The 26,759-nt window shown below is 45.2% G+C and overlaps 1 protein-coding gene across 1 annotated transcript in view; it reads right to left on the bottom strand.

Annotated features, from left to right (window-relative positions):
* PDILT (protein disulfide isomerase like, testis expressed) overlaps positions 1-26,759 on the bottom strand; it is a 67,349-nt gene that overhangs the window by 4,457 nt on the left and 36,133 nt on the right. Inside the window, exons 7-10 of the mRNA XM_073591070.1 lie at positions 19,704-19,901; positions 18,265-18,385; positions 4,828-5,009; positions 1,580-1,666 (exon numbers count right to left, since the gene is read on the bottom strand). Of these exons, the coding sequence (XP_073447171.1) occupies positions 1,580-1,666; positions 4,828-5,009; positions 18,265-18,385; positions 19,704-19,901 (588 nt within the window). The remainder of the gene's footprint in view (positions 1-1,579; positions 1,667-4,827; positions 5,010-18,264; positions 18,386-19,703; positions 19,902-26,759) is intronic.

Raw genomic sequence — 26,759 nt, 5'->3', positions numbered from 1 at the left:
ATCAGATGTAATAGCAGATTTAGTTGGACCTGACTATGAATTAAAGCCAAACTCAAACAAACAGGGACCACGCTGCAACTGAAAGCCGGGTTGAGGTGCAATATTTACATATAGAATGTCCATTTGGCTGTCAAAAAAACCCAAAACAACGGGCATTTAGGAATTGCCAGTATCACCTACTGCTCTCTGGAAAGTATTTTTCAGAGGCTCCCATAGGTGTGGATGATAACTTACAGCAACATTTTTTTATTACCCTTTTTGGGATAAAAGTTTTACATATATATCCTGGTGGGGGGCTGGTATCTTGTTAAAGGGGGCTTCCAGGTTTCGATAAGCCCCCCGCCGCAGACCCTGATAACCAACGGCCAGGGTTGTCGGGAAGAGGCCCTTGTCCTCATCCACATGGAGACAAGATGCTTTGGGGTGGGGGAGGCAGGCCCCCCTTGCCCCAAAGCATCCACCCCCCCATGTTGAGGGCATGCGGCCTGGTATGGTTCAGGAGGGGGCGCTCGCTCGTCCCCCCCCCCTTTCCTGACCTGCCAGGCTGCGTGCTCGGATAAGGGTGTCGTATGGATTTTGAGGGGGACCCCATGACGGGGTTCCCCTTAAAATCTATGCCAGACTAAAGGGCCTGGTATGGTCTTGGAGAGGGAACCCGTGCTGTTTTTTTGTTTTTTTTATTGGGCGTGGAGTTCCCCCTAAAGATTCATACCAGACACAGTGCCTGGCATTGTTGGGATCAAAGTCAGATCCCTGCTCACTGAAGTCGGACGGATGTTGCACTTCAAGTCACAGGGAAAAGTCAGATCCACTGTCGTGTCGTACCAGTGTGAACCTGGCCTAATGAAGCCACTACATCCATATGTAAGCTGCAATAAAATATTTTTTTTCCATTTGAGTTTAATACTGTATTTGATGCTGCAGTTTTTGGTTAGATTTATCACTTCTCCTAAAATGTTTTGTAGTGCTCTGCTCACTACAGTCACCACGGTCACATGCTGTAATGGTGGCCAAACTTGCTTTGATTTTTTTATCCAATCAATTTGTGATTTAATCCAAACAATCCGCAAACAATCAAATAGCCATAACTTTACTTTTGACTCAATTTAGATTTAATCAGACTGAGCTGATTATTATTATTATAGCCAGAGTGGAATATTATCAATCGTTTTGCATCACCATCAGCGAGATACTTTGTTCATGAGTACAATTGTATTTTAATCAATCCGATTATGAGATTACATGAGGGAAACAGAGATATGATTGATAACTTATGATCTTATTTTAAATATCGATCGAAATCTACTTTCCACCATGTGGCATATTAATCCAATGGTTTGTATACTATAGATCGATGATTCCTATTGGAAGAGATCGATTGGATAAGAAATTGATCCTTTATCGAAGCATTTATGGCCACCATAAACATTTAATGGGGATACCAAACATCATATTCTGTGGTCTCCCTTGACACCTTACTATTGTATGCAAATCAGTGATATTGGATGATGGGCGGTTGGTGATCGCATACATTTTTATAATAATATCTGTTAAAGATCACAAAATATAGATACGTTACCTCCTCCTTGGTGTTTGATGACCTGAGCTCATTTTCTAAGAACTCTGTGAATGCCGTGATTGTTTTGTCTCCTGTATAGCGGACAGACTTTAAAGAAAAGGAAAAGTTAGCTAATGGAGGTGTTTTCCCAGACAAAAGAACATACAGGGTATCATAGCTCCCAACTGTCCCTGATTTCGAGGGACTGTCCTTGATTTGGAACAAAGTCCCTCTTTCCTCCTCATTTGTCCCTCATTTTGTCTGATCTATACAGTTATATATTTATGGAGTTGTAAAGGCAAAAGGTTTTTTATCTTAATGCATTCTATGCATTAAGATAAAAAACTTTTTGTGTGTGGCAGCCACCCTAGCCCCCCTTAAAGGGGTTGTAAAGATGTTTTTTTTTTTTTTTTAAAAATAACAAACATGTTATACTTACCTTCACTGTGCAGCTCGTTCTGCACAGAGTGGCCCCGAACCTGGTCTTCTGGGGTCCCTCGGCGGCTGTTTCAGCTCCTCCCCGCAAGCATTTACCACCTTCATGCGAGCTCCCTCGCACGGTGGTGAGTGCTTGCGGGCGCGCTCCCGTGATACAGCCGGCGGCTATAGCCGCTCGCTGTATCACTCGGCCCCGCCCCCCGGCGCGCCGCGTCATCGGATGTGATTGACAGCAGCGCGAGCCAATGGCTGCGCTGCTTTCAATCCATCCACTGCAGCCAATCAGCGACCAGGCTGAGCTGCAATGAAGCTGACGAGGACGAGGAGCGAAGATTCGAGGCGTCAGGTAAGTAAAACGGGGGGGCTGGGGGCGGCGGTACTGTCAAAAGTTTTTTCACCTTAATGCATAGAATGCATTAAGGTGAAAAAATTTTTACCTTTACAACCCCTTTAATATTTACTCTGAGCCCCTTCTCTATCCAGCAATGTCCATGATTCCCTCGACCATCCGTAACTCTCATACTCATTGGCTGGGGCACAGCCGTGGCGCCATTGGCTCCTGCGGCTGTCGATCGACGTTAGTTAGGCAATCAGGGGAGAGAGGGAGCAGGGCCAGGTCAGGGCTCCGTGTCTGACTCGGCTTGGGTGAAAAAACAGTGAGTCTTTAGTATCACTTTAAAGGCACTTTTTATCTTTCAAAAGGTGTTTCCCAATGCTAAACCTTTCATCCAATTTCTAAATTGCTGCATCTGTCAATTTCAAAAGCCAGTATAAAGTAATAGTAAAAATAGGAGCCAGTAAAAAGCACTTGTGGGTTTAACTAATCATTTTTTTTTAAATAATTTTAACAGGGTGTGGCGGGGAGAGGGGGGGGGTGTCCTATGCCTACATACTTTTGCTAATAGACGTCCATCGTGTTAAAAGCAAACAAAATTTTAAAGTACTTTTGGATGACATTCCTCAAGTCAGCAAATGTACTGATCAGAATGTTCATACGAATATTCGTACTAGTGTTTGTTTGAAAATCTACGACTGTATGGCAAGCTTAATGTGGAACTAAATTCCAACAAACAATTTCCTACTCTGTCCCTCCCTCTTACACAATTGCTAGAATTTTTTAATTTCATTTTTTACAATTTATTTTCTTGTGCTGCAAGGCAGTTGATTTCTGGCCTAGGTTGGTTTCCGTTGCCTCCTGGGATTGTAACATCACAGCTATCCCAGATAACAGTGGGGTACTAAACGGTGAATCTGTGTACACACAGCAGATTTCTGCGCATGTGTACAAATGATGCTGGGCGCTATATTGCCTATCCACCAGAAGCCGGTGGCATTTCTGTGCATGTGGTAATCGACTGCGTGTGCACAGATGCACCACCAGCCTCTTCCAGCTCCCAAATACCTACAAGAGACCAGTGGTGCATCTGCACACGCGCTAGTTTTTTATAAATGGTGGCGCGGAAGAGGAGTGATGGGAAGTAGTTCACAAGCAGTTTAGTTCTGTTTTAGGAAGCCCTACTTTGGATGCAGGAGAACGATGAACTTTGTTGTTTCTCACATACAGATTAAAAAACTTCAGTACTATATCAGAAACTGGAGATGCCCAGGAGATTGTCCTGACAAGTCTATGAGGGCTCACTACACAAGCACAGCCAGCAGTAAAGATTTCTGCTGGAGGAACTAGTTCATACTGTCCTACTCAGGAATGTAAGCATGGGGGGTGGTTAGTTTACATCATGAGGTATGGTAGGTAAGTGTACTTTTCTGAAAGTACACTTCCTCTTTAATCTTTAATAGGAAGTTAGGGGAATATAAAGGAATGGATCAATTGTCAAGTTCGTTATTGTAAATTGAGATAACCATATCATGGCATCCTGCAATGCTTTAAAAAAGATGCATGCATCTAAACCTGCATTTAGAAAAAAACTTTTATGCAGGTACAGTACATGACAATCTTGCTGTTAAGCTGGCAATGCATGGTTTGAAATTTGGCTGGTCCAGCTCCCTACTCAAAACGTGTTATATATTTAATCAACTTCTGTCAAAGAGACACAACGGAAAATTTTCCATTGATCGGAGGCTGCAGCCAATCAGCGCATTTTTTGACAGTGGTGGTTGCTGCTGTCAGGATACAATGTCTCAGCAGGTGGGTGTTGGGATTCCCTCATCTGTCTTTTTTGGATGGAGGAACCTGTAAGTTTTTTTATTTCAGGTTGAACTAAATGAAAACTAAAGCCGGCCATAGGTTGGAATCTTGGCAGGTTCAGCAGGGACCAGCCGAAAGTCAAACCATCTATAGGCATGCTGAGTGTACCCAAGTCAATTGATAGATTGACTTGGGTACAACCTGCATGCCGAATTTTTACATGTGATTACTGCCAGTGGCTATAGCCACTAGCAATATTCACTATATTCTCCCGGCAGTGACAGCTCCCTCCCTAGCTCCACAGGAGAGATTCCCACATCATCACTGACTGTGTTGATGGGGGAATCAAGTGATTTTCTTTCTTGCAACCCATGGTTGCAGGAAAGAAAATTGCACCATCTATGGACGGCTTTAGACAAGCCATAGATGATTAAATTTTCTTTCCTGCAACCACTGGTAATTGCATGCCAAAAATCCAACAGGCTGGTTGTACTGAAGTTGGATCAACTTCAGCACAACCAGCCTGCTTATACGTGGATTGAATCTTGGCCAGCCTCTACGGAACCGGCTTAAATTCGATCCATCTATGGCCGGCTTAATCGTGTGTGGCCAGCAGTAGTTAGAGAGGACAGGTTCACTTGAAACAGAAGTCTGATTGTGTCACATTCTCAGATTGTTTCCTTACCCTGTTATCTGATCCTGCAGGGAAGAAACGGAAATAGGGGTAGCGATCCAGCACTATAAGCTGAATGTCATTGGCGGTACAATCTATTTTAGCAATTGTCACATTTGTATTATTCATATATCTTTTTCCTAAATCCTCCCACAGTGGTAATAGCTCTTGAGATTCCTTGTTCCAGGGAGCATCTGTAATGGGGAAGAAGAAATAACAGTCATACTAAATGAGCAAGTTATTTATGTGTACATGGATGTTAATGTAATGCCTCCTCCATGTTTTTTTCCTGTTTCCAGCTTCCTTCAGAGATAAGGAAAAATATAGCGAGTAGGTGGAATTTAGCAGCACAGCCCAGTATCCATTTCTGATGTATCCCATAAGACAGAAAAAGCAATGAAAGAGACATTTGAATCTACTTTGGATTGCAAGCTAGTCAAGTGTACAGGGCTGCTTTGGTGCCTAGAATCCAAATGTTTATATGCAAGCCTTCTTTTAATCCCCATCTTTGAATGTTGAAATAATTATAATCATTTTTTTATCGTACATCATGGGAAACAGAGCCTTAAGTAATAACTTAATGGGTATATAGGCACCTTCAGGTGATGGACACTGGTATACCCAATCCAGGAAGTTCACTCCCTATATAACGCCTCCTCCTTCCAGGAGCACATCAGTTTTTTCGCCAGTGTCTAAGGTGTTGGTCATGAGTAAAGATGTGCTCTAAAGAGCTCCAGGAGGGATCCATGCTGGATTTAAATAGCCTCCTAATTGGATGGTACCTGGGCCTCGTATCTGAAGCACAAGGTTTTGCCTGTAACGCCTCTTTGTAGGGCTGGACCCCGAGACCCAGGGCTTTGGTCATGCTACATTACCTAAAGCTTTCCTGGTGGGGTGCTTTTTACAGGTCCAAGGGAGTAGAACCCCGATATAAAGGGACCCGGTCCATGAAGGTTTGCTAAACGCAGCCCACCGTGATGGGTGAAGGTTGGATTGTCTGTTAATTCAGCAAATCCTGCGGCGGGGATAAGGTAAGGGAAGAAACTTAGGAAATGAAAAGTCCACCTATGCTTTCTTCTTTAAGGGAAAAAATGTTGTCATGCCTTAATTCTCCACTAGAGGGAGTCTATGCACATACCTTAATCTGTTGTCATCACTGAAAAGCTCAGTGTGAGTTTGTGTCTGGCCGCAGCAGCTTGCGCAGGGGGATTTTCTCAGGTAAGAGATCTGCCAAAATGCTTTTTTTCTTGCCCCTGAAGGGACAGATAGTTAGGGAAACACCAGAGGTGTACCCCCCTTGTAATACCCCATTCCCCCCGCCGTGGGGGATGCGGAGGTCCCGGATTTTGTTTCATCTGTTGTTCCTTATGCTGGCTGGTGTCAGGGGCTCTGCCTCCCCCCCCCCCCCTCGTGTAGGGTCTGCAGACCTGAAAGCCACCCGCGGGAACATTTTCAAAAACGAAAGAGGGGGTGGGTTTACAGAGGGGGCAGGGCCTAGGCACAGCGCCGTGCAACGTCCACGAGGATGCACGGCAAGCAAGCAGGATAATTAAAATACAGCTGGAACAGTCTCTCCTCAGCTGACGAGGTGGAAGCAAGCAGTCTGCATACAGGGACACAGGAGCTGTGGGGCATGTGAGGGTTGCAACTGGCATTCCTGATACAGGAAGGACTTTTTTCCCAGCACTAGGCTGAACTTAATAGCGGCTTTACTGTCATGACTATGTTCAGCGATTAAGTGAAATTTAATAGTGCCTCTGTTTTTGTACTAAGGACTATGCGTACCACCCCCAGGCTCTAGGATCTCCAATCGCATCTCCACACTGTCATCCTCGTCTGAATTACCAATTATGGCAAGCCAGGGTGAGCCATTGGAACAAATTGATGGTGCAACTGCTTCTCACATCTCAGCCCCTGTATACGTGACTGAAGATGTCCTTTCCTCCTCCCTGCAGGGCCTGGAAGGAAGATTAGCGGCTTTAATCGCATCCTCCATTCAAATGGATAGGAAGCGTGCTAGATCCCCCTCCCCCACTTCAGACCCTTTGCAAGGGGAACAGTGGGCACAGGATGAGGTGTTACCCTTAGCCAATCAGGAGGAAAGACAAACCGATGATTCCTCTGTGGAGAAAAAACGGTAGATGAACCTTTTTCAGCCTCACAATCTGAGAAATTGCTGATACAATCTCTTACAGAGATGGTTCGTTCTACTTTCATGCTACCCCTAATGGAGTCTCCTGAAAGCTCCATTTCTTCCTTGGGTTCCTTAAAACCTTAACAGTCTTAACAGCACCAAGAGTCTCTCAGCGGAGAGAGAGGTGATCCATATTCTAACTTGGACAGAAAGGAATGTTCCATGCCTTTCAGCAGTCTTCATTCCGGGAGTACAGAATTGGCAGGCAGACTACTTGAGTCGCCAGCAGTTGTTCCAGGGGTAATGGTCTCTTCACCCCGACATTTTTTGGACTATTTGCCAAAGATGGGGGACTCCAGACGTAGATCTTCTAGTGTGCAGGTTCAACATGAAGTTAGTCAACTTTGTGGCCAGAACAAGGGATCCACTTGCATGCGGAACAGATGCGTTGGTGACCCCGTGGGATCAGTTCTCACTGATCTATGCATTTCCCCCTATTCAATTGCTGCCTCGACTTCTTTGCAGGATCAAGCTGGAAAGAAAGCCCATAATTCTGGTAGCACCAGCATGGCCCAGAAGGTCATGGTACGCAGAAATCGTAAAGATGGCAGTGGAGGGTCCATGGTCCCTCCCACTACGGCAGATCTGCTCTCACAGGGACCGATAATCTATTCTACCTTACGGTCTTAAATTTAAAGGCTTGGCTATTGAAACCCACGTTCTGACGAAACGTGGGCTTTCCTGGTCAGTCATCTCTACCCTGATTAATGCAAGGAAGCCAGCTTCCAGAACTATATATTATAGGGTCTGGAGGGCTTATGTCTCCTGGTGTGAATCCAAGGGTTGGCACCCTCGGAGATATATCATAGGCAGAATTCTTGCCTTTCTACAATTAGGGGTAGAGATGAAGTTGGCCTTGAGTACTATTAAAGGCCAAGTCTCAGCTTTATCGGTCTTATTTCAAAGACCGCTTGTTACACATTCTTTTGTCCGGGGTTTTATGCAAGGAGTTATGCAGCTTAATCCGCCAGTCAAACCTCCTTTGAACCCTTGGGACTTGAACTTAGTTTTGTCAGTGTTACAAAAACAGCCATTTGAACCAATACAACATATTCCTTCTGACAAGGAAGTTGGTATTTTTGGTTGCTATATCCTCAGCAAGGAGGGTCTCGGAATTGGCTGCTCTTTCTTGTAAAGAGCCATATTTGATTATTCATGAGGACAGAGTTTTTGCCAAAAATGGTTTCAGGTTTTCACCTGAACCAAGATATTGCCCTGCCATCGTTTTTTCCAAAACTATGTTCCAGGGAAGAAAAGGCACTACATTTGTCTTCATGTGGTGAGAGCAGTGAAAATCTATTTAAAGACAATTGCTCAGATTTGTAAGACTGATGTCTTATTTATTCTGCCAGAGGGTCCTAAGAAAGGACAGGCAGAGTCGAAATCCACTGTCTCTAAGTGGATTCGGCAAGTTATAATTCAAACTTATAATTTAAGGGGTAAGATTCCCCCTTTTCAAGTTAAGGCGCACTCTACCTGGGCGGTTAGTGCTTCTTGGGCAGTGCATCACCAGACCTCCATGGCTCAGATCTGTAAGGCTGCAACTTGGTCTTCAGTGCATACATTCACAAAATTTTATGAGGTGGATGTAAGGAGGTATGAAGATATCGCCTTCGGGGGCAGTGTGCTGCAGGCAGCAGTACAGGTCCTCATGTCTGGGGGTACCCTCCGGGTTGTGTCTCCCTCCCCTCAAGTAGCATTGCTATGGGACGTCTCATTAAGTTATTACTTAAGGCTCTGTGTCCCATGATGTACGATAAAGAAGATAGGATTTTTATAACAGCTTACCTGTAAAATCCTTTTCTTGGAGTACATCATGGGACACAGAGGTCCCTCGCCTCTTTTTGGGGTTTAAGTATATTACTTTGCTACAAAAACAGATGTGCTCCTGGAAGGAGGAGGGGTTATATAGGGAGTGAACTTGATTGGGTTTACCAGTGTCCATCACCTGAAGGTGCCTATATACCCATTAAGTTATTACTTAAGGCTCTGTGTCCCATGATGTACTCCAAGAAAAGGATTTTACAGGTAAGCTGTTATAAAAATCCTATTTTTTTATAATAATCATTTTTTATTTGTAGTTTATTTAAGAATGCAGTTAACATTTGGAAGGCCTCAACATTTGGCCATGAAGTATACCATGCATTTATAGTCACACAGTAATAAAAAAAAAAAAAAAAAAAAAAAGGAGTATGAGAAAGAGCATGTGATCCGTTGTTAAATAATTAGCTAACCAATCACACACACTATCAATTATAATACTTTTATTTAAATATGGTTATTTATATGAAATGTACTTTTTCTGCAACAGAATACATTCTGAAACATTCTGTCATTGGTTGAACTGGATGGACTTGTGTCTTTTTTTCAACCAGACTAACTGTCATGTAACTATATAAACCAAAAGGCTGAATTATACGTAGGGCATTTTTTACATAGTTAAATTGTTCCAGTTGAGACCAGCTTTCTCTGATTGGAGGAGAGGTGGTGACGTCATGATCTCCACCTCTTCAATCAACTTCAATCAGAGAACATTTAGCATTTTTTTTAGAAAATGGAAAGTGTTTTGTGAATGGTGCCCATTAAGAGAAAGCAACCGCCTGCGTTCAGTAAGCAGAAGTGCAGTTACTTGGCATGAGACCTGGAAACTAGCAGCAATCACTGTAAAAGTGATGTCTACTATAATTAAATTTTTAGCTTCCATGGGGATCCCCCAGGTATGGCGCATACATATTTTTATTGGTCTAAGCTGAACCAATGCAACTATGTAAAAATTGCCATACCTGGAATTTAGCTTTAACTCCAGACATTTGTTTTGTTTTCTATACAGGTAATATTTGTCAGGTTTTTATTTCTGCCTGTGAAATTTTTGGGGTGGACCTGTAAAGCCAGCAATAGGATGTACAGTCAACACTGGACACAGCAGTGAAAACATTGTCAGAAGTTATAGCTCTTCTTTACTCTACAATACATGTGTAGCACCCTCTAGTGTGTGCTACTAGAATAACCTGAATTGGGGTCGCTGAATTGGGTCAGGGTTACTAGATGCCAGGGATAGATGACTCATCCTGGCAGCTGTCTGGTGCCCCCCTGGTGTCTGGAAGGTTGGAAAAACTTCTAGAACTAGAGGGTGGGGGTTAGGAGGATCTGCCATGAATATTTATGAGGCCTCAGCCAATCCCCAGAAGTGGTCTGGCAGGGGACTGTGACAACTTCACAAATAGACATGGGCCATTTCCCAGCAGGGGAGTTGGGTGGAAGATGGAGAGGCTGTCGGTGGCCCTTGAGGGACCCCTTACCGGGGGGGGGGGGATACCTCAGGCTGGGTGCTCAGGAAAGCTGGCCTGAAAGGATCCTAACACAGGAGGCAATGGAAGGATTCATGCCGGAGAGGCAGCGGAAAGGAGCAAGGAGAGACAGCGAGTAGATCATCACAGTCAAGAGGAGAGACTACCATCTGTAGCAGGTCTCTCTTGAAGACCGCGTAGTGCCAAGTCTTCATCTAACCTTGCCCTGGGATCCATGCATGTGTGCCAGTCGGGCAGGACTGGGGCAGGAAGTCAGTCAGGAGGACTGGGAGGAAGATCAGCCAGGCGTGGCTCATGGCAACCAGGTGGGCTAGCATTTTCTGCAAGCAAGTGGAGCTGGAATCAGTGGCCACAGGGAAGCAGAAGGAAAGATGCCATGCTGTTTACTCACATTTAACTACTTTTATCGAAGGACTGGAAGTTCCTGCCTGTAATGGGCCTTTCCTGAACTAGCAATATCCAACTAATTCCCACAGGGGTGAGCAGCAATGCTGTGCATTGAAAACTAAGTTTGTGCAGGTGGAAGGAAGAAGAGTACCTTTTGTAAATAGGGAGGAAGTTGTCCCTGGTTCAGCCTTTTGGACATTCTCATGTTGGGCATCCCATAATTCCCTACCCCATCCAAGTTATCAACCCCTAATAAAACATCAAAAACAAGCCAGGGACTTTCTGCATTGGAATGTATAAAGGAAATGCTATGTGACTGGCTGTGCAGCAGTGGGGACCTGGGACATTAGTGACTCCTACAGGAGTAGTGCTACACATGTGGTATTGTTTTTGTGTTCCCACGGGAGAGATTTGACTTCATTTCCTGACAGGGTTTTTTCCCCAACAGGGACACGGATTGCAATAAAAACAGTGGTTGTAACCCTTCCATGGTCTAACCAAAATAGAAATAAATGTATTATCTAGAGTTGGGCTCAGAGGACATAAACTGAAATTCTAACTTTTGTGGTGGTCAAGCCAGTCGGTGTTTGTGTCACACGTATGGACAGCTATATACCCTGGACCATTACACAACATGTTGGAGAATAGAAAAAGTGGTAGGGCTTATATGGCAGTCATATTGTTGCTGACTCTAGTTCTATATCAGGACTGATCTTTCTCTGTTACGGCTGCCTTTTTATTCCTTTACTGATATTTTTGAAGTGTGTTGCAATTTATTCATACAATTGTACTGGGAACTGCTTTTATATTGAAAGTATTAAATATATGCAGCGATGTGCGAAAAAATAATAAAGAAATAAATAGTCCATAGAAAAAAGTATAACCATTTCCTCTGTATCCTGTGTTAAACAGAATTTATCTTCCTGTGGTTCCAATTGACACATGTGAAGAGTAAGAATATTCTTCCAGTGATTAAGATCAGAGGCTTACCAGAAATATTGGCTGCTCATTTAAGTGCAGCAAACACACATAAACAGCATCACTCTCAGGGGACAGATGATTCTTCTTAGTAATCCTCAATATTAGGACTCCAAAAAATAAATCCAAAAAAGAAACTAATATAGTTTAATACTGCCTAATGTAAGCGATAATCACACCCAGGTGAGTATAGTGACAATACGTGCAGATGAATGTGCAATCACCGGTCACCTGCCTTCACCCCCATGCGATGCGTACTCACCACCAACTGACCTGGAACAGTGTTATGGGTAAAATAAACACTGGTAGCAGGCATCAAACTGGAAACTCCTTCCCAGGCTCTCCCCTTTCTTTGAGCAGTGCAGAAATAAGTGCAGCAAACACGCATAAACAGCATCACCCTCAGGGCACAGATGTTTCTTCTTAGTAATCCTCGACAATTTTTTTTTTATTTTAGAAAAAATAAAAAAAATTGTTAAAAACACAACAAACGGCAAGTACAGATCAACAAGATTTTGTGGATACAGCATAAAAGGATAGAATTCCCAACATGTTTCACCCATATATCGGGCTTCTACAGGGGATGCTGTCCAACTAGAGGTACAAGCCTTCTATTGAAAAAACATATACATACAATAATTACATCAACAGTTAATTTGAGACAGTAATATCACATATGTAATTAAAATGAAGGTATTATCTAACAGCTTCAATCTATACATGTGCATGTCTATTGTCAGTGCAACACTCCTTACCTTGGTCTCTTGAAATATTGGTCAAATCACTAAAAGGTCACAGGTGTCTAAATGCGTTCAGAGAACCATGTGCTAAAGGTGACCATAAAACTGCTATATACGTTTTAGACAGCATTTGTCCCTTGGCTTTGAGTCCACTGCAGAACTTTGTTTTTGTAAGTTGACACTTTTCTATTTGGTTTTTATATTTTATTTTGGAGATTTGTTTTTATCTTTTTATATTCAAACTAAATTTGATCTATTTCATTACCTGTTTAGTCGGTCTCTGAATGCCCTCTATGGTCACGTTTAGCACATGGTTCTCTGGACGCATTTAGACCTTTTAGTGATTTGACCAATATTTCAAGAGACCAAGGTAAAGAGTGTTGCCCTGACAATAGACATGCACATGTATAGATTGAAGCTGTTATGTAATTAAAATGAAAGTATTATGTATGTGATATTACTGTCATAAATTAACTGTTGATGTAATTATTGTATGTATATGTTTTTTCAATAGAAGGCTTGCACCTCTAGTTTTTCTATTTTTCTATAGTGACAATACGTGCAGATAAGTGTGCAATCAGCAATCACTAGACCCCCATGCAATGCGCACTCACTGCCAACTGGCTTTTAAACAGCGTTACGGGTGAAGTGGCCACTGGTAGCAGGCATCAAACTGAAAACTCCTTACCAGACTCTCTCCTTTCTCTGAGTAGTGCTCCACTCATATGACTCAAAGTACCGTAAGCAATAAACAAAAAAGGTGCTGTCATAACCAGATGTGACCAGAACTGTGTGACTGCAACAGAGTGAACCAGACATAAATAGGTGAAAGTAAGTTTATTTAAGGAAAATGCATATGTGAACACACCGCAAATACAAGTGAACAACCAAACAATCAGTGATATAGAACCAACCAGCATATGTAGCAAGAGGGAGTACCAGAATCGTAGTCAAGCCAGGCCGGGGTCATAAACACGGAATCAGTAGCTGGGAAGGGAGATAAACAGGACAAGAGAGGATGGATGGATACAGGAGGGACGGGTCAGGTACAAGGCTCAGAGTCCAGAGTCCAGGGTTCAGGGTTCAGGTAACGGACAGGAAACAGGATTAACAGGTTCCAGGTTCCAGGTTCCAGGAATCAGGTTCGGGTTCAGGTTACAGGATGCAGATCAGGGCTCAAGGACAATACCAGGGCAACATAAGTGTGCAATTGCCGGGTATTTATACTGCAGCTCTGCTAATTAAGGTCAGGTGACACCTGTCTGCAGAGGGGAATACCTGCTCCATACTGCCAGGATCCATCCGCTGGTGGACGCCAGTACTGCAGTCCAAAGATGACATAACATTAACAGGGAAAAGCTCTCCTGACAGTTCCAGACTGCCAGGAGACACCTGCTGGTGGACCTCAGTACTGCATGCCGAATAACAGATATTACCAGCGGATGGAACATTTCCTGACAGTACCCCCCCCTCACAGGAGCGGCCTCCGGACGCTCCAACTGGTTGTAATTGTCCATAGTCTATGGCATCAAGCAGAACAACAGATGGGGGTACATCAGGCTGGGCCACAGGCACTTCAAGCGGGGCATCAGGCACCTCAGAGCAGACAGCGGGCACATCAGGCCAGACAGCGGGCTCTGGGTCCTCGAGCTGGGCAGCAGGCTCATCGGACTGGACAGTGGGTACCGAGACATCAGACCAGGCAGCAGGTACTGGACCCTCAATTTGGACAGCGGGCACAGGCATTGGTACAACAGGCCGAGTAACAGACACTGGCACCTCAGGCTGGGCAGCAGACGGTGGCACAACAGGCTGGGCAGCAGACGGTGGCACAACAGGCTGGGCAGCAGGCATGGGCACTTTAAGCTGGGCAGCAGGCATGGACACTTCAAGCTGGGCAGCAGGCATGGGCACTTCAAGCTGGGCAGCAGGCTCATCAGGCTGGGCAGCGGGCTCATCAGGCTGGGCAGCGGGCTCATCAAGCTGGGCAGCGGGCTCATCAAGCTGGAGAGCAGGCACTGGCACTTCCGGCTGGAACACGGGCACCGAGGCGTCAGGCTGGGAGGCGGGCACCGAGGCGTCAGGCTGGGAGGCGGGCACCGAGGCGTCAGGCTGGGAGGCGTCAGGCTGGAAGGCAGGCACCGAGGCGTCAGGCTGGAAGGCAGGCACCGAGGCGTCAGGCTGGAAGGCGGACACATCTGACTGGAAGGTAGGCACGTCAGGCTGGAAGGCAGGTACATCAGGCTGGAAGGCAGGCACCGAGACATCAGGCTGGAAGGCAGGCACCGAGACATCAGGCTGGAAGGCAGGCACTGGGATGTCAGACTGGGTTGGATTAGCTGGTGCGGAGGCAGGTGGGGTTACTGGCAGGATTGTCTTGATTGGAAAAAACTTTCATTTTTTTTTGGTTTAGCCACTGAAGCTCTGTAGGTGAGGGGTGCAGCAGACTGGAAAGGAGGATTGGGATATGGCAGAGAAGAGGTAACAGTAGCTGGGGGAAGTTCCTGTGGGTTTGTGAGCAGCTGAGAAGAGACAGGTGGGTTGAATGCAGGGTAAGTACAAGGAGCAGAGACTGGATATGAGTATTTGGTTGGGAGCAGCGTATACTGAGCTGCAACTGAGGTTGACATGGTTGATGGGGAAACATACACTTGGGTAGGCTGGTGTTTGGTGGCAGAGGTGGTTTGTTTGGCTGGAGCTGCTTGCATCATGTCAGACCATGCTGAAAGTATAGGTTGTACAAACTGTGCTTTTAAATCTCCATGTCTAACAAAAGACTGAGCAGACACAATCCACTCAGCAATCACCTGTGGGGAACAGGCTGAATAGTGCTCACAAAAATCGGCTGGATCATCCTCAAAAAGCCACACTAGGGATACAACCTGATTCATATCAAAAAGAGGAGTAAAATCATCACGGCCCTCTGGAATACAGGGCAGGGCCAGCTCAGTACATATCTTGATCAAAGGCCGCACCTCCCCAAACAATATATAACCCTGATCGACCAGGAAGTGAGCCAAATGTATAGTGGTAAACAACTGGTCACTAAACCATCCTTTCAAAGCCTGGCGGCAATAATCACCACTTTCAGATGCCAGCAGAGAAAAATAAATAACCTCATCGGCATTCATGTTTGCAACCAACTGAATCAAAATGGTTCCCCTGTGCAGCCACTTCTGGTCAGGGATGGCCCTGGTATTCTGTCATAAACCAGATGTGACCAGAGCTGTGTGACTGCGACAGAGTGAACCAGACATAAATAGGTGAAAGTAAGTTTATTAAGGAAAATGCATATGTGAACACACCACAAATACAAGTGAACAACCAAACAATCAGTGATATAAAACCAACCAGCATATGTAGCAAGAGGGAGTACCAGAATCATAGTTAAGCCAGGCCGGGGTCATAAACACAGAATCAGTAGCTGGGAAGGGAGATAAACAGGACAAGAGAGGATGGATGGATACAGGAGGGACAGGTCAGGTACAAGGCTCAGAGTCCAGAGTTCAGGGTTCAGGTAACAGACAGGAAACAGGATCAACAGGTTCCAGGAATCAGGAATCAGGAATCAGGGTTCAGGATCAGGCTACAGGATCAGGGTAACAGGATGCAGATCAGGGCTCAAGGACAATACCAGGACAACAAGTGTGCAATTGCCGGGTATTTATACTGCAGCTCTGCTAATTAACGTCAGGTGACACCTGTCTGCAGAGGGGAATACCTGCTCCATACTGCCAGGATCCATCCGCTGGTGGACGCCAAAGATGACATAACCTTAACAGGGAAAAGCTCTCCTGACAGTTCCAAACTGCCAGGAGACACCTGCTGGTGGACCTCAGTACTGCATGCCGAATAACAGATATTACCAGCGGATGGAACATTTCCTGACAGGTGCTCAGTGTAGTATTTATTGCAGTACTTAGACATACAGTTAAAATATCATGATAAAATCCAAACGCATGAAAACAACTAAAACACATAAAATGGATGACCGATTAACTCACATCATATGCCGCCACCTGGTATAATATTGTGGCCTGACGTTCACGTTATAGTTCCCTACCCTAGAGGAGGGAGTTTGCAGTTTGATGCCTGCTACCAGGGTTTCCTTCACCCATAACGCTGTTTTAAATCCAGTTGGTGGTGAGTGAGCATGGCATGGGGGTGAAGGCTGATGACTGGTGATTGCACACTTATCTGCACGTATTGTCACTATACTCACCTGGGTGCGATTATAACTTACATTCGACAGTATTACACTTTATTAGTTTCTTTTTTGGATTTATGTTTGGAGTCCTAATATTGAGGATTACTAAAAAGAATCATCTGTCCCCTGAGGGTAATACTGTTTATGTGTGTTTGCTGCACCTGGTTGAGCAGTCAATATTTCTGGTAAGCCTCTGATTTTAATCACTGGAAGAATATTCTTACTCTTCACGTGTGTCAATTGGAACCACAGAAGGATATTTTCTGTTTACACAGGATACAGAGGGACTGTTTTCACTTTTTTATGTGGACTGCTTATTTGTTATTATTTATTTTTTTGCACGTATACAGCGCTGCATATATTTTATGCATATTTTGGGGGTTTTGGTATATTGCCTTTTTTGCTAGCAGCTGTGTAATTACCGTATATATTTGAGTATAAGCCGTCCCGAATATAAGCCAAGGCACCTAATTTACCACAAAAGACTGGGAAAACGTATTAACTCGAATATAAGGCAAGGGTGAGAAATGCAGCAGCTACTGTAAGTGGAAAAGAGGGTCAACGATGCCCATCTGCAGTCTCCCTGTGCCCATTGCATACCTCACTGTGTCCATTGCAGCCTCCCTGTGCCGATCTGCATACTTTAATTTATGAACTGCCAAAAAAAATCTAGTAAGTATGGGTTAATTTACAGTATAAACTACAGTTCACTTCACTATGTGCTGCAATCATTAAATGAAATACAAGATCGCTTCTTGCTGCAGGTTAATCAGTCCAGGAGAAAGATAAATAGGTATTATATGAAAACTGTCAATTTGTACCCAATGATTTCACAAAGGCACTCAATAACTGATGACTGAAATCTCAATAGCAGAGCAAGAATGACTGAGAAGGGATTAAACAAGAAGGCTGGTGATTTAAAAAACATTGCACAAGTGAAAATCTCTGAACAGTAGGTGTCCGTCTAGAGATGTGAATGAACTTTTAGGCAGAGCTCAAGGACTATTGCATTTTATGGAAAAAGTCTGCAAACAATAAAAGGAAAGATGCCGATCTGCATACCTCACTGCATACCTGATCTCCGTGTCATGCAGTCAGACGGCGGCCATTCCAGTGTACAAAAGCCGTGCCTCCTCCTCGTCCTCTTCTGTGATAGAAGGAACACTCAGTTTCCCAGCAGCCAGTGTTCAGTGTTTCGCCTATCACAGACATCCTCTCGTCCTTGTCCGTGGGATGAGGACAAGAGGACGTCTGTGATAGGCGGAACACTGAACACTGACTCACTGCTGGGAAACTGAGTGTTCTGCCTATCACAGACGAGGACGAGGAGGAGGCGCGGCTTTTGTACACTGGCCGGCTGCCGTCTGCATGACACGGAGATCAGGTATGCAGAGATAGCACACAGTGAGTCGAGTATAAGCCGAGGGGGGCACTTTCAGCACAAAAAATTGTGCTGAAAAACTCGGCTTTTACTCGAGTATATACGTTATTTACATAGCGCTCACTATTTATATTTTATATTGAAAGTACTTTCCCAAGAGAGACCCAGCATCTTGTTAGGTGATGAACTAAATGCTCTTTAAGAGGACCTAATGTCTCTGTACTGTACTAGAGAATAAAAATAGCTATACTTACAAAACATGACAAAGGCATCACTTGATTTATTGAACGCAACTTTGTTGAAGTTCTTCCCCACCAGCACTTTAACAGGGTGTTTGTCCCAGTCGCTGGGGATCTCTTCACTATTTGTTTGCAGCTGTTTTAAAAAATATAGTTGTTTATCACACTTGCTGAAATAATGAGGCAAGAGTGCCAGTCAAAATACATACTGTAAATACTATTAGGCTTCATTCGCACAGCCATAAAAAAAAAACGCATATACAAAGGTGTTTTTTAATTATGGATCTGAATGTAGCTGCATTGTTTTCATAGGGGCCATTGACACAGGTGCGTAAACATGAGCTGCTTTCAGATATGTAACACAGAATCCAAAAATCTGTGCCTATGAACATGCGCTTTATGTGCTTGCGTGTATAAACCTACATATATGCGCTTGTAGGCGCATAAATTAAGTCTAAACAAAGAGGGGAAAATAAGTTATCAGAAAAACAAGTTATGTACACATTTGTGTCTTTACATATCTTTAATTGCATTTAAAGACATCTATATGCAAGTATTTTACTGATCACTAGGCAGGAACTTTTCGCCTAGAAAATATGTGTAAAAACCCCAGTAAAATTTTTACGGCAGTGTAAATGAGACTTTATACTAGGAATGTGTCCCAAAGAATATATGATAGTTTGCCAACACTCTGAAACAAGAGATAATTGTGTTATTTATAACAACCAATCAGGTGCTTCCTTTCATAATTTCATACTGCATTAAGAGAGTAACAGTAAAATTGAATTTATTATTAGTATCACAGGCAGTTCTTCTTTTAGACTGTCTGTTTGTCTTATTGAAATGTACAGACCAAGTATTTGTACTCTAGACTAGTACTCTAGACTCAGATAGACTTATGCCCTGTACACACGATTGGACATTGATCGGACATTCCGACAACAAAATCCATGGATTTTTTCCGACGGATGTTGGCTCAAACTTGTCTTGCATACACACGGTCGCACAAAATTGTCAGAAAATCCGATTGTTCTGAACGCGGTGACGTAAACACGTACGTCGGTACTATAAACGGGGCAGCAGCCAATAGCTTTCGTCTCTTAATTCTGAACATGCGTGGCACTTTGTGCATCGGAATTGTCCACACACGGTCGGAATTTATGCGAACGAATTTTGTTGTCGGAAAATTTTATAGCCTGCTCTCAAACTTTGTGTGTCGAAAATTCCGATGGAAAAAGTCCAATGGAGCCCACACACGGTCGTAATTTCCTACAATAAGCTCCGATCGCACGTATTCCGTCAGAAAGTCCGACCGTGTGTACAGGGTATTACCATTCATCACACATAAAGGCAGGAAAGTTACAGAATTATGTGAATTACAAAGAAGCATAAATGAGAAGGGGTTTATAAAAATGAAGTTTAATTGAGTAGATTTTTTTTTATCTGTATGTTACCTTGGCTTTTCCATCCAAATAACTTCGACAGAAACTTCTAACATTTTCAAAGGTTACATCATCAGCGGGCATTCTGTATTTGGTATCACTTGTTATGTTTAGAATACGAATTGCTGGAGTGTCAACTTCTGTGATGCGGAAATATTCAAACAGCCGACCGTTACGAGATTCATCCGTGTCGACCAAAACAAAAATGATCTGGAAGATCAATAATGGGTAAGCTTCTGTACATATTTTTTAATAAAATAAAATACCATACCAAACCTATACTACTACAGTATCTATACAGACTTCTTTAACCATAGCAAAGTGGTGGGTGTACACCACAGAAATCACCGTCAATTAGTATACCTACTTTAAGTTGTTGAATGCTAAATTTATTGGTGGACATCTTTTTTTTTAACACTACTGCTGTTTAAATTATGATAAAAATAATTACAATATATTTAAATTATGTTCATGAATAAGCTTACCATACCATAACTTGTCTCTAAATATTAGGCACATGGAGACAAGGAAACCACCTTGTCTCCATGGGGACAAGGGCCTCTTCCTGACAACCCTGGCTGGTCGTTGTGGGGGTCTGCGGGCAGGGGGTTTATCAGAATATGGAAGCCTCCTTTGACAAGGGGAGGCCCCAGATCCCTGTCCCCTCTATGTGAATGAGTATGGGGTACATTGTACCCCTACCCATTCACCCCATAAAAGTGTACTGTCACAAAAAATAAGAGACAGTTTTGGAAAAGTTCTTTATTAAAAATGAACAATTTTCCCCATTGTGGCTCCGTGTCTTCTTCCTCCGGTCTTCTCCCTCCGTTTCTTCTCCTGCTTCTTCTCCCACCGCTTCTTCTCCCTCTGCCGATAACTTCTTCCTCCGCCGACTCGGTCTTCCTCTGACCCTCGAGGGGTCTCCGTATGATGTCCCCCGGATGGTCACGCCCCATAGCTATATAAGAAATGGCAGACACTGGACCTGACATAACAGCGGGAAGCAGCGCCGGAGGAAGACTGGGACGGTGGAGGAAAAAGTCATCGGTGGAGGGAGAAGAAGCGGAGAGAAAAGAAGTGGGAGAAAAAGCGGAGGGAGAAAACCGGAGGAAGAAGACACGAGCTACCATGGGGGATATTCTTCATTTTTAATAAAGGACATTTCCAAAACTCAATGGCGACCCTAGGGGGGGGGCCAGAGGGGGCCCTGACCCCCCCAACATTATGCTGTGCCCCACCATGTGCCCCCCCCAAAAAAAAAAATTTTTTTTTCTTTTTACAAAAAATCAATGTCTAAGAGGGAGAGAGTCCCCAGTCAGCTCCTGCGGGTGATTCCTCCCCCCTCCCCTGCTCGCTGACACTGCATAATGCGAGCGTTCACACAACCACGACCGCCTGATCTGCTCCTTCACCTGCATCCTCATTGGCAGGGAGAAGAGCGAGTTGCAGGAAGGACTCCACCAGGACTTTCAGTTACTGAAAAAACAGACTGATTTCTCCCGTCCTTAGGACAGGAGGACCAGCCTGTAAATTCCAAGAGATGCTAGACCAGAGCTGTCAATAGCAGGGGCAGGACAGCAAGAGGAGGCTGGGGAACCCCACAGTGGCAGAACACCAGGGCCCGGAGGCAAGACAACCTTTGCAACCCTGATAGTTCTCCCACTGCTTTGGATCCTTATATTTTCTTGATATGCTGGTGACATATATCTCTTGTTTTCTGCCACCCTGGGGGACCCCAATACAGTAGGAAGGGAGCTCACTGCAGAACATGTGAAAGGGCCCGTTGTGGGGTCGTAGTAAAGGGCCCCAGGATATATATATATATATATACATATATATATATATGCATTTTATAGTTGCCCCCCTACTTTTGTCCCTGTCCCCCCATGTGCCCCCCCTAAATTTGAAAGCTGGAGACGCCACTGCCAAAACTGTCTCTTGTTTTTTGTAACACCACACTTTTTTTTGTGTGAATGGGTAGGGGTACAGTGTACCCCATATTCATTCACGTGGGGGGGGGCAGAATCTGAGGGCCCCCTTGTTAAAGGGGCTTCCAGATTCTGATATGCCCCCTGCCCGCAGACCCCCACAACGACTGGCCAGGGATGTCGGTAAGAGGCCCTTGTCCCATCAACATGGGGACAAGGTGCTTTAGGGTGGGGGGCGCAGAGCCCCCTGTCCCAAAGCACCCACCCATCCATTTTGAGGGTGTGTAGCCTGGTATGGTCCAGGAGGAGGAGGGGGCGCTCGCTCAATCCCCCCTTCTCTGACCTGCCAGGCTGCATGTTCAGATAAGGATCTGTTATGGAGTTTGTGGGGGACCCCATAGGGTTTTTTTTTTTATTTTGGCGTGGGGGTCCCCTTTAAAATCTATACCAGACCAAAGGGTCTGGTATGGTCTTGGGGGTCCCACCCTATTTACTTGACTTATGTTCAAATCAATGGGTGGAAATCTTGCCCAAGTCAGACCAATGTAGTGCAGGGAGCATTTTCAAAGTTGAACTGACACAAGTCTGACCAGTTAAGACAGCTCTCATAGGGAGCCATTGATTTTGACATGTCATGCGACTTGTGCTCTGGAAGTCGGAGGGCATGACGGACTAGTGTGAACCGACCCTAAAACCTAGAAGCTGATTGGTTACTATGCATAGCTGCACCAGATTCTGTGTGCACCAGTTTTAGCATATCTCTCCCAATGTGTCCATTTAGAGATATTTCCCTTCAGTTCTTGTCCTGGTGAAAACAGTGTCAAAGGAAAATAAATTAAAGTGTTTGTACCCCAAAACTTAATGTGTGTGTCTGGTTGTTGTGTAAATGCTTTTTATCTTTACATTGAGGGGGAAATACCCAGTTAGCTTGGCATTCCCCCAGCTTTTCTAATTCAATCTAACCAGGTGTAAAATGTGCTTGGCTTGGGGTGTCTGGGTCCCACTGAAGGATGACTAATTCTTAAGTAAGGGTTGGATTTATTTACAGTAGGGATAAACTACATTACAATTAAGAAAATGGGGTAGAGGGAGATGGACAGGGAAAAAACGGGGGGGAGGGGGTCTGTCTACTATCATACACACATTCTCACAGAATCACTCAGGCCAGGGTCCTTTTTATCCAGACTTGAGACCCAAATCCCAGCTGGGGGGGGGGTCATCAGAGTCATTGAAGACAGTTGAACCAAAAGTCATAAAACGTTTGTTCCTCTCCCAGGCTCAACTTTCAGTTCCTTTGAGCAGATTATCACACAGGATGTCCATCCAATTCATCACCCTTCAGGCACCATGCTGGCCAGGTGTGACGGGGAAGTTGAATATCCTCAGCAGTCCCCATGGTTAGATAATAATGACCTTATGCCCTGTTTACTGCAGGGTGGCTGTAAACACTGTCATTTGCCCCACATCAAAATCCTTTTAAAGCTATGTTGTACAAGACATATTGTTCTCATGTCTCAGCTACATTAATATCAATTTTTTCCAGTATTACACCAGGCCAAGCATAGAAACAGATGTGTTGGTGTGGTTAGTTATGTGCTGTGCAACCTGCTTGGAGTTACAGGATGCTTTGTTGATGCACAGCATGCCTGTGTCTCCCGTAGTAAGTTTGGCTGTACCCTGACCCAGAGCTGCTGTGTTGATTGACAGTGGCTTCTGAAAGGCTGCACGGGTGGCATGGCAACCAAACTGACTGGGGAGGCACAGTGTTCTGTAACTGCAAGCAGGAAAAAGTGGCGAGGCCAGTAGGCATATACATCACCCTGCTATGGGGAACAGGGACAAACGAAGGCTGTGTAGTCATGTGATCACATTTTTTCAGGTACAAATATTTTTATCCAAATTTTAAGAAAATAACAATGAAGCATCCAATCTGCCTACGCAGGGGCTTGGAGTGATAGAAAACAGAACAGAGCTTCATGTATTGTCAAAAGAAAAGGGTACAGTAGCAATGATCACGTTCAAGGAGCGCAAACAGTTGAAAAACAAGGTCCAAGATCTTTAAGAATAACACTGTCAAACTTGGACAGGCTGATTCCCTGGGAGTGATGAAATATAGGTTACACACTCAAAAAACATAAAAAATCAAAAAGGACAAAAGAGGGGACAAAACCCCATGAGGAGAAAGATAAACGGAAGAAAAGGGGTGGGAGAAAGTGGAAGCCAGTAGAGGAAAAAAGATAGGGAAGAAGAGCAATAGGGATATGGACTCTGGATCATCAGGCCGGCCGGTCATGAGCGTCCAATACTAGCCGGAGGAAGCAGGGTGTCATGGTTATGCAATAGAGTTTCTTTGTCAGCTTACCTGTCTCCATGTATTCCTCTCCAAAGACCAGCTGCCTCTTACCTGACTGGTTTTATAACCTCTCCTCTAAGCATGGCCCCACCCCAGGCCCTATCAGGGAACCCTATATTAACCTGTGCACTGCAAGCCAGCAGTGCTGATCAACCATTGTGTTTTAGCCTCCGTGTGTACTTGCTGTGTTTCCTACGTCTGATTCCTGTTAGCGACTTTGGCCTGTTCTTACTATTCCTGTCTGCTCGTGACCCTGACCTTTGGCGTGTCCCCGACCATCCCTGTTTGCCAGTGACCCTGAACCTTGGCGTGAACTCTGTTGTCCTTGTCTGCTTGTGGCCCTGACCTTTGCTTGTCCCTTACTTTCCTTGTTGTTCCAGCCTGCTGCCTCCTTCCTCTTCTCCTGTAGTCTACCGTGAGCGTGAGCTGTGAGACCCTTTGGGCCGCGACCTGGAGCCAGACTGCAGCGCAGTCCATCCTTACCACTAAAGGCTCTGGTGAACACCTGCTGGCTCTTAGACTCCGCGCCCTGGGGAATCTATGCTCTAGCTCCCAGTGGGATCTGTGTCAGTGATCCTGTAGACCTGCTTCCTGAACCTCCCAGGGTTCAATCTGCAGCAGTCAGTCCTAGGGTCCACTACCTTGTAGTGCACTTCTGACTTCTACAGAGTGCATCTGTCACCTAGCCTCAAGGTGACCTGACAGTTTGATCAGCCATGGACCCGACTGATGTGCCGCTACCCGCAGGTGATCCGTTGCAGGGCTTAGTTCGCAGACTTGAGACCCAGGAATCGCATCAGACCCAAGTGATGCGATTCCTTCAGGATTTGGCATCCCGTTTTGAACAAGGTTCAGGCCTCATTAGGACCCCCGGTTCAACAATCTCAACCGCTATCTGCTGCTGCACCTATCGCACCAGTCGCAGCACACACATTCATTACAACTGCCAGCTCCGGCCCGTTTCTCTGGGGACTCCAAGGCTTGCAGGGGGTTCCTTAGCCAGTGCATGATTCATTTTGAACTTCAGCCCCAAAATTTCTTGTCCGATCGGGCGAAAGTAGCCTATATTATATCCCTTCTGTCTGGCAAGGCGCTAGCTTGGGCTGCCCCTCTGTGGGAACTGAATGATCCAGTGGTTTCTAGCCTGTCTGATTTCTTGAAATTTTTTCGGAATATCTTTGAGGAACCGGGTCGTGTCTCCTCAGCGGCTAGCGCTCTTTTACGTCTCCGTCAAGAGTCCGCTTCTGTGGGACAGTATGCTCTTCAGTTCCGTATCCTCACAGCTGAATTGAGCTGGAATAATGAGGCCCTAGCTGCAACCTTTTTACATGGCCTCTCTGATAGAGTGAAGGATGAATTAGCAGGAAGATCCCTTCCTGCTGATCTGGACGGTGTCATCACCTTGTGTAACTAGATCGATATTCGCTTTCAGGGGAGGGCCCTGGAAAAAAGACGCCAGCACTCCCCGTTCCTTAGGCAGCTTGAGCTCCCAGTCCCTTCTCTTCAATCCGAGGAGCACCCCCTGCCCGCTGAGGAACCTATGCAGCTGGGCTGGACCAAGTTGTCTCCTGAAGAACGCGCTAGGCGCAGAACTCTGGGCCTGTGCCTCTATTGTGGGGCCAAAGGTCATTTTCATGACACTTGTTCTCTTCGTCCGGAAAAATGATCGGGGCTAATACATCTGGAAGGTGGAGTATTAGACCCTGAAGTATCACCTTCACCTCCTCGTCTTCTTCTTTCTGTGTTCCTTCATGTCGGCACTTCCTCTCGTTCGGTCTCGGCACATCTGGATTCCGGAGCGGCTGGCAATTTCATGGATTGGGAAACTGCATCTTCCATGAGACTTACCCTTTTGCCCTTTTCAACGCCATTGGTGGTCTTGGCGATTGATGGCACTGTTCTCCCAGGGGGTCCTATCCGCTTCCAGATCCTTCCTGTTAAGATGTCGGTAGGGGCACTCCACCAGGAGTGGATATCCTTCCTCGTCTTGCCTAAAGCTTCATCTCCTATCATATTAGGTCTTCCTTGGTTACGGTTCCATTCTCCACACATTGACTGGACTGCTGGACGCATCCTGGCTTGGGGTTCCTCCTGTTCCTCTTCCTGTCTACTCAAGGTTACCCCAAAAGAGAAACTTCCTGTTGCCACCATCCCAGTATCTTCTGCTCTTCCCACTGCATATAGCGATTTCTGGAATGTCTCCTGCAATAGTCGGGCTGAGGCACTCTCTGGGTCATGTGGCACTCTGGATGAGGAGCCCACCTATAAACTTGAGCCGATCATTCATTCCAGTTTGCATGGTCATTTACCTTTGCCTGTTCCTGGACCCCCTTGGACGCACACCCAGGTTGACTCGTCTACCAGTTCCACAGTCGCTACGCCCTATGATGCGATTCTGGTGGTCGCTGCACCTGGCAATGCTGTTCAGTCGGCCTCTGCACCAGTTCAGCCTATGCCCAAGGGTCTGGGGGACCCTGCTCAGACTCCTGATGGTCTTCTTATGCCTTTGCCCATTCCTAAGAAGCCTTTAGCCCTCAATAAGTCCTCTCGTCCTCTCCCTACCTTGGTTTCGGTCTCTGAGGATAATCTTAAGTACGAGGTTAGTCAAGTTCTCGATTCCCGGCGCCGTAGAGGCATTCTTTAGTACCTCATACATTGGGAAGGGTTTGGTCCTGAGGAGAGGTCTTGGATCACTGCATCTGAGATCTTTGCGCCTCATCTGTTGAGGAGGTTTCATCTGGAGTTTCCCTTTAACCCAGGGCCCAGGCGGGGGAGGGGGAGGCCTCA

The sequence above is a fragment of the Aquarana catesbeiana genome, linkage group LG06 (genome assembly GCF_042186555.1).
Source record: "Aquarana catesbeiana isolate 2022-GZ linkage group LG06, ASM4218655v1, whole genome shotgun sequence".
NCBI classification, from domain to species: domain Eukaryota; kingdom Metazoa; phylum Chordata; class Amphibia; order Anura; family Ranidae; genus Aquarana; species Aquarana catesbeiana.
Note: the sequence above shows the minus strand (reverse complement) of the source record. Positions and strands in the feature narration are given on the sequence as shown.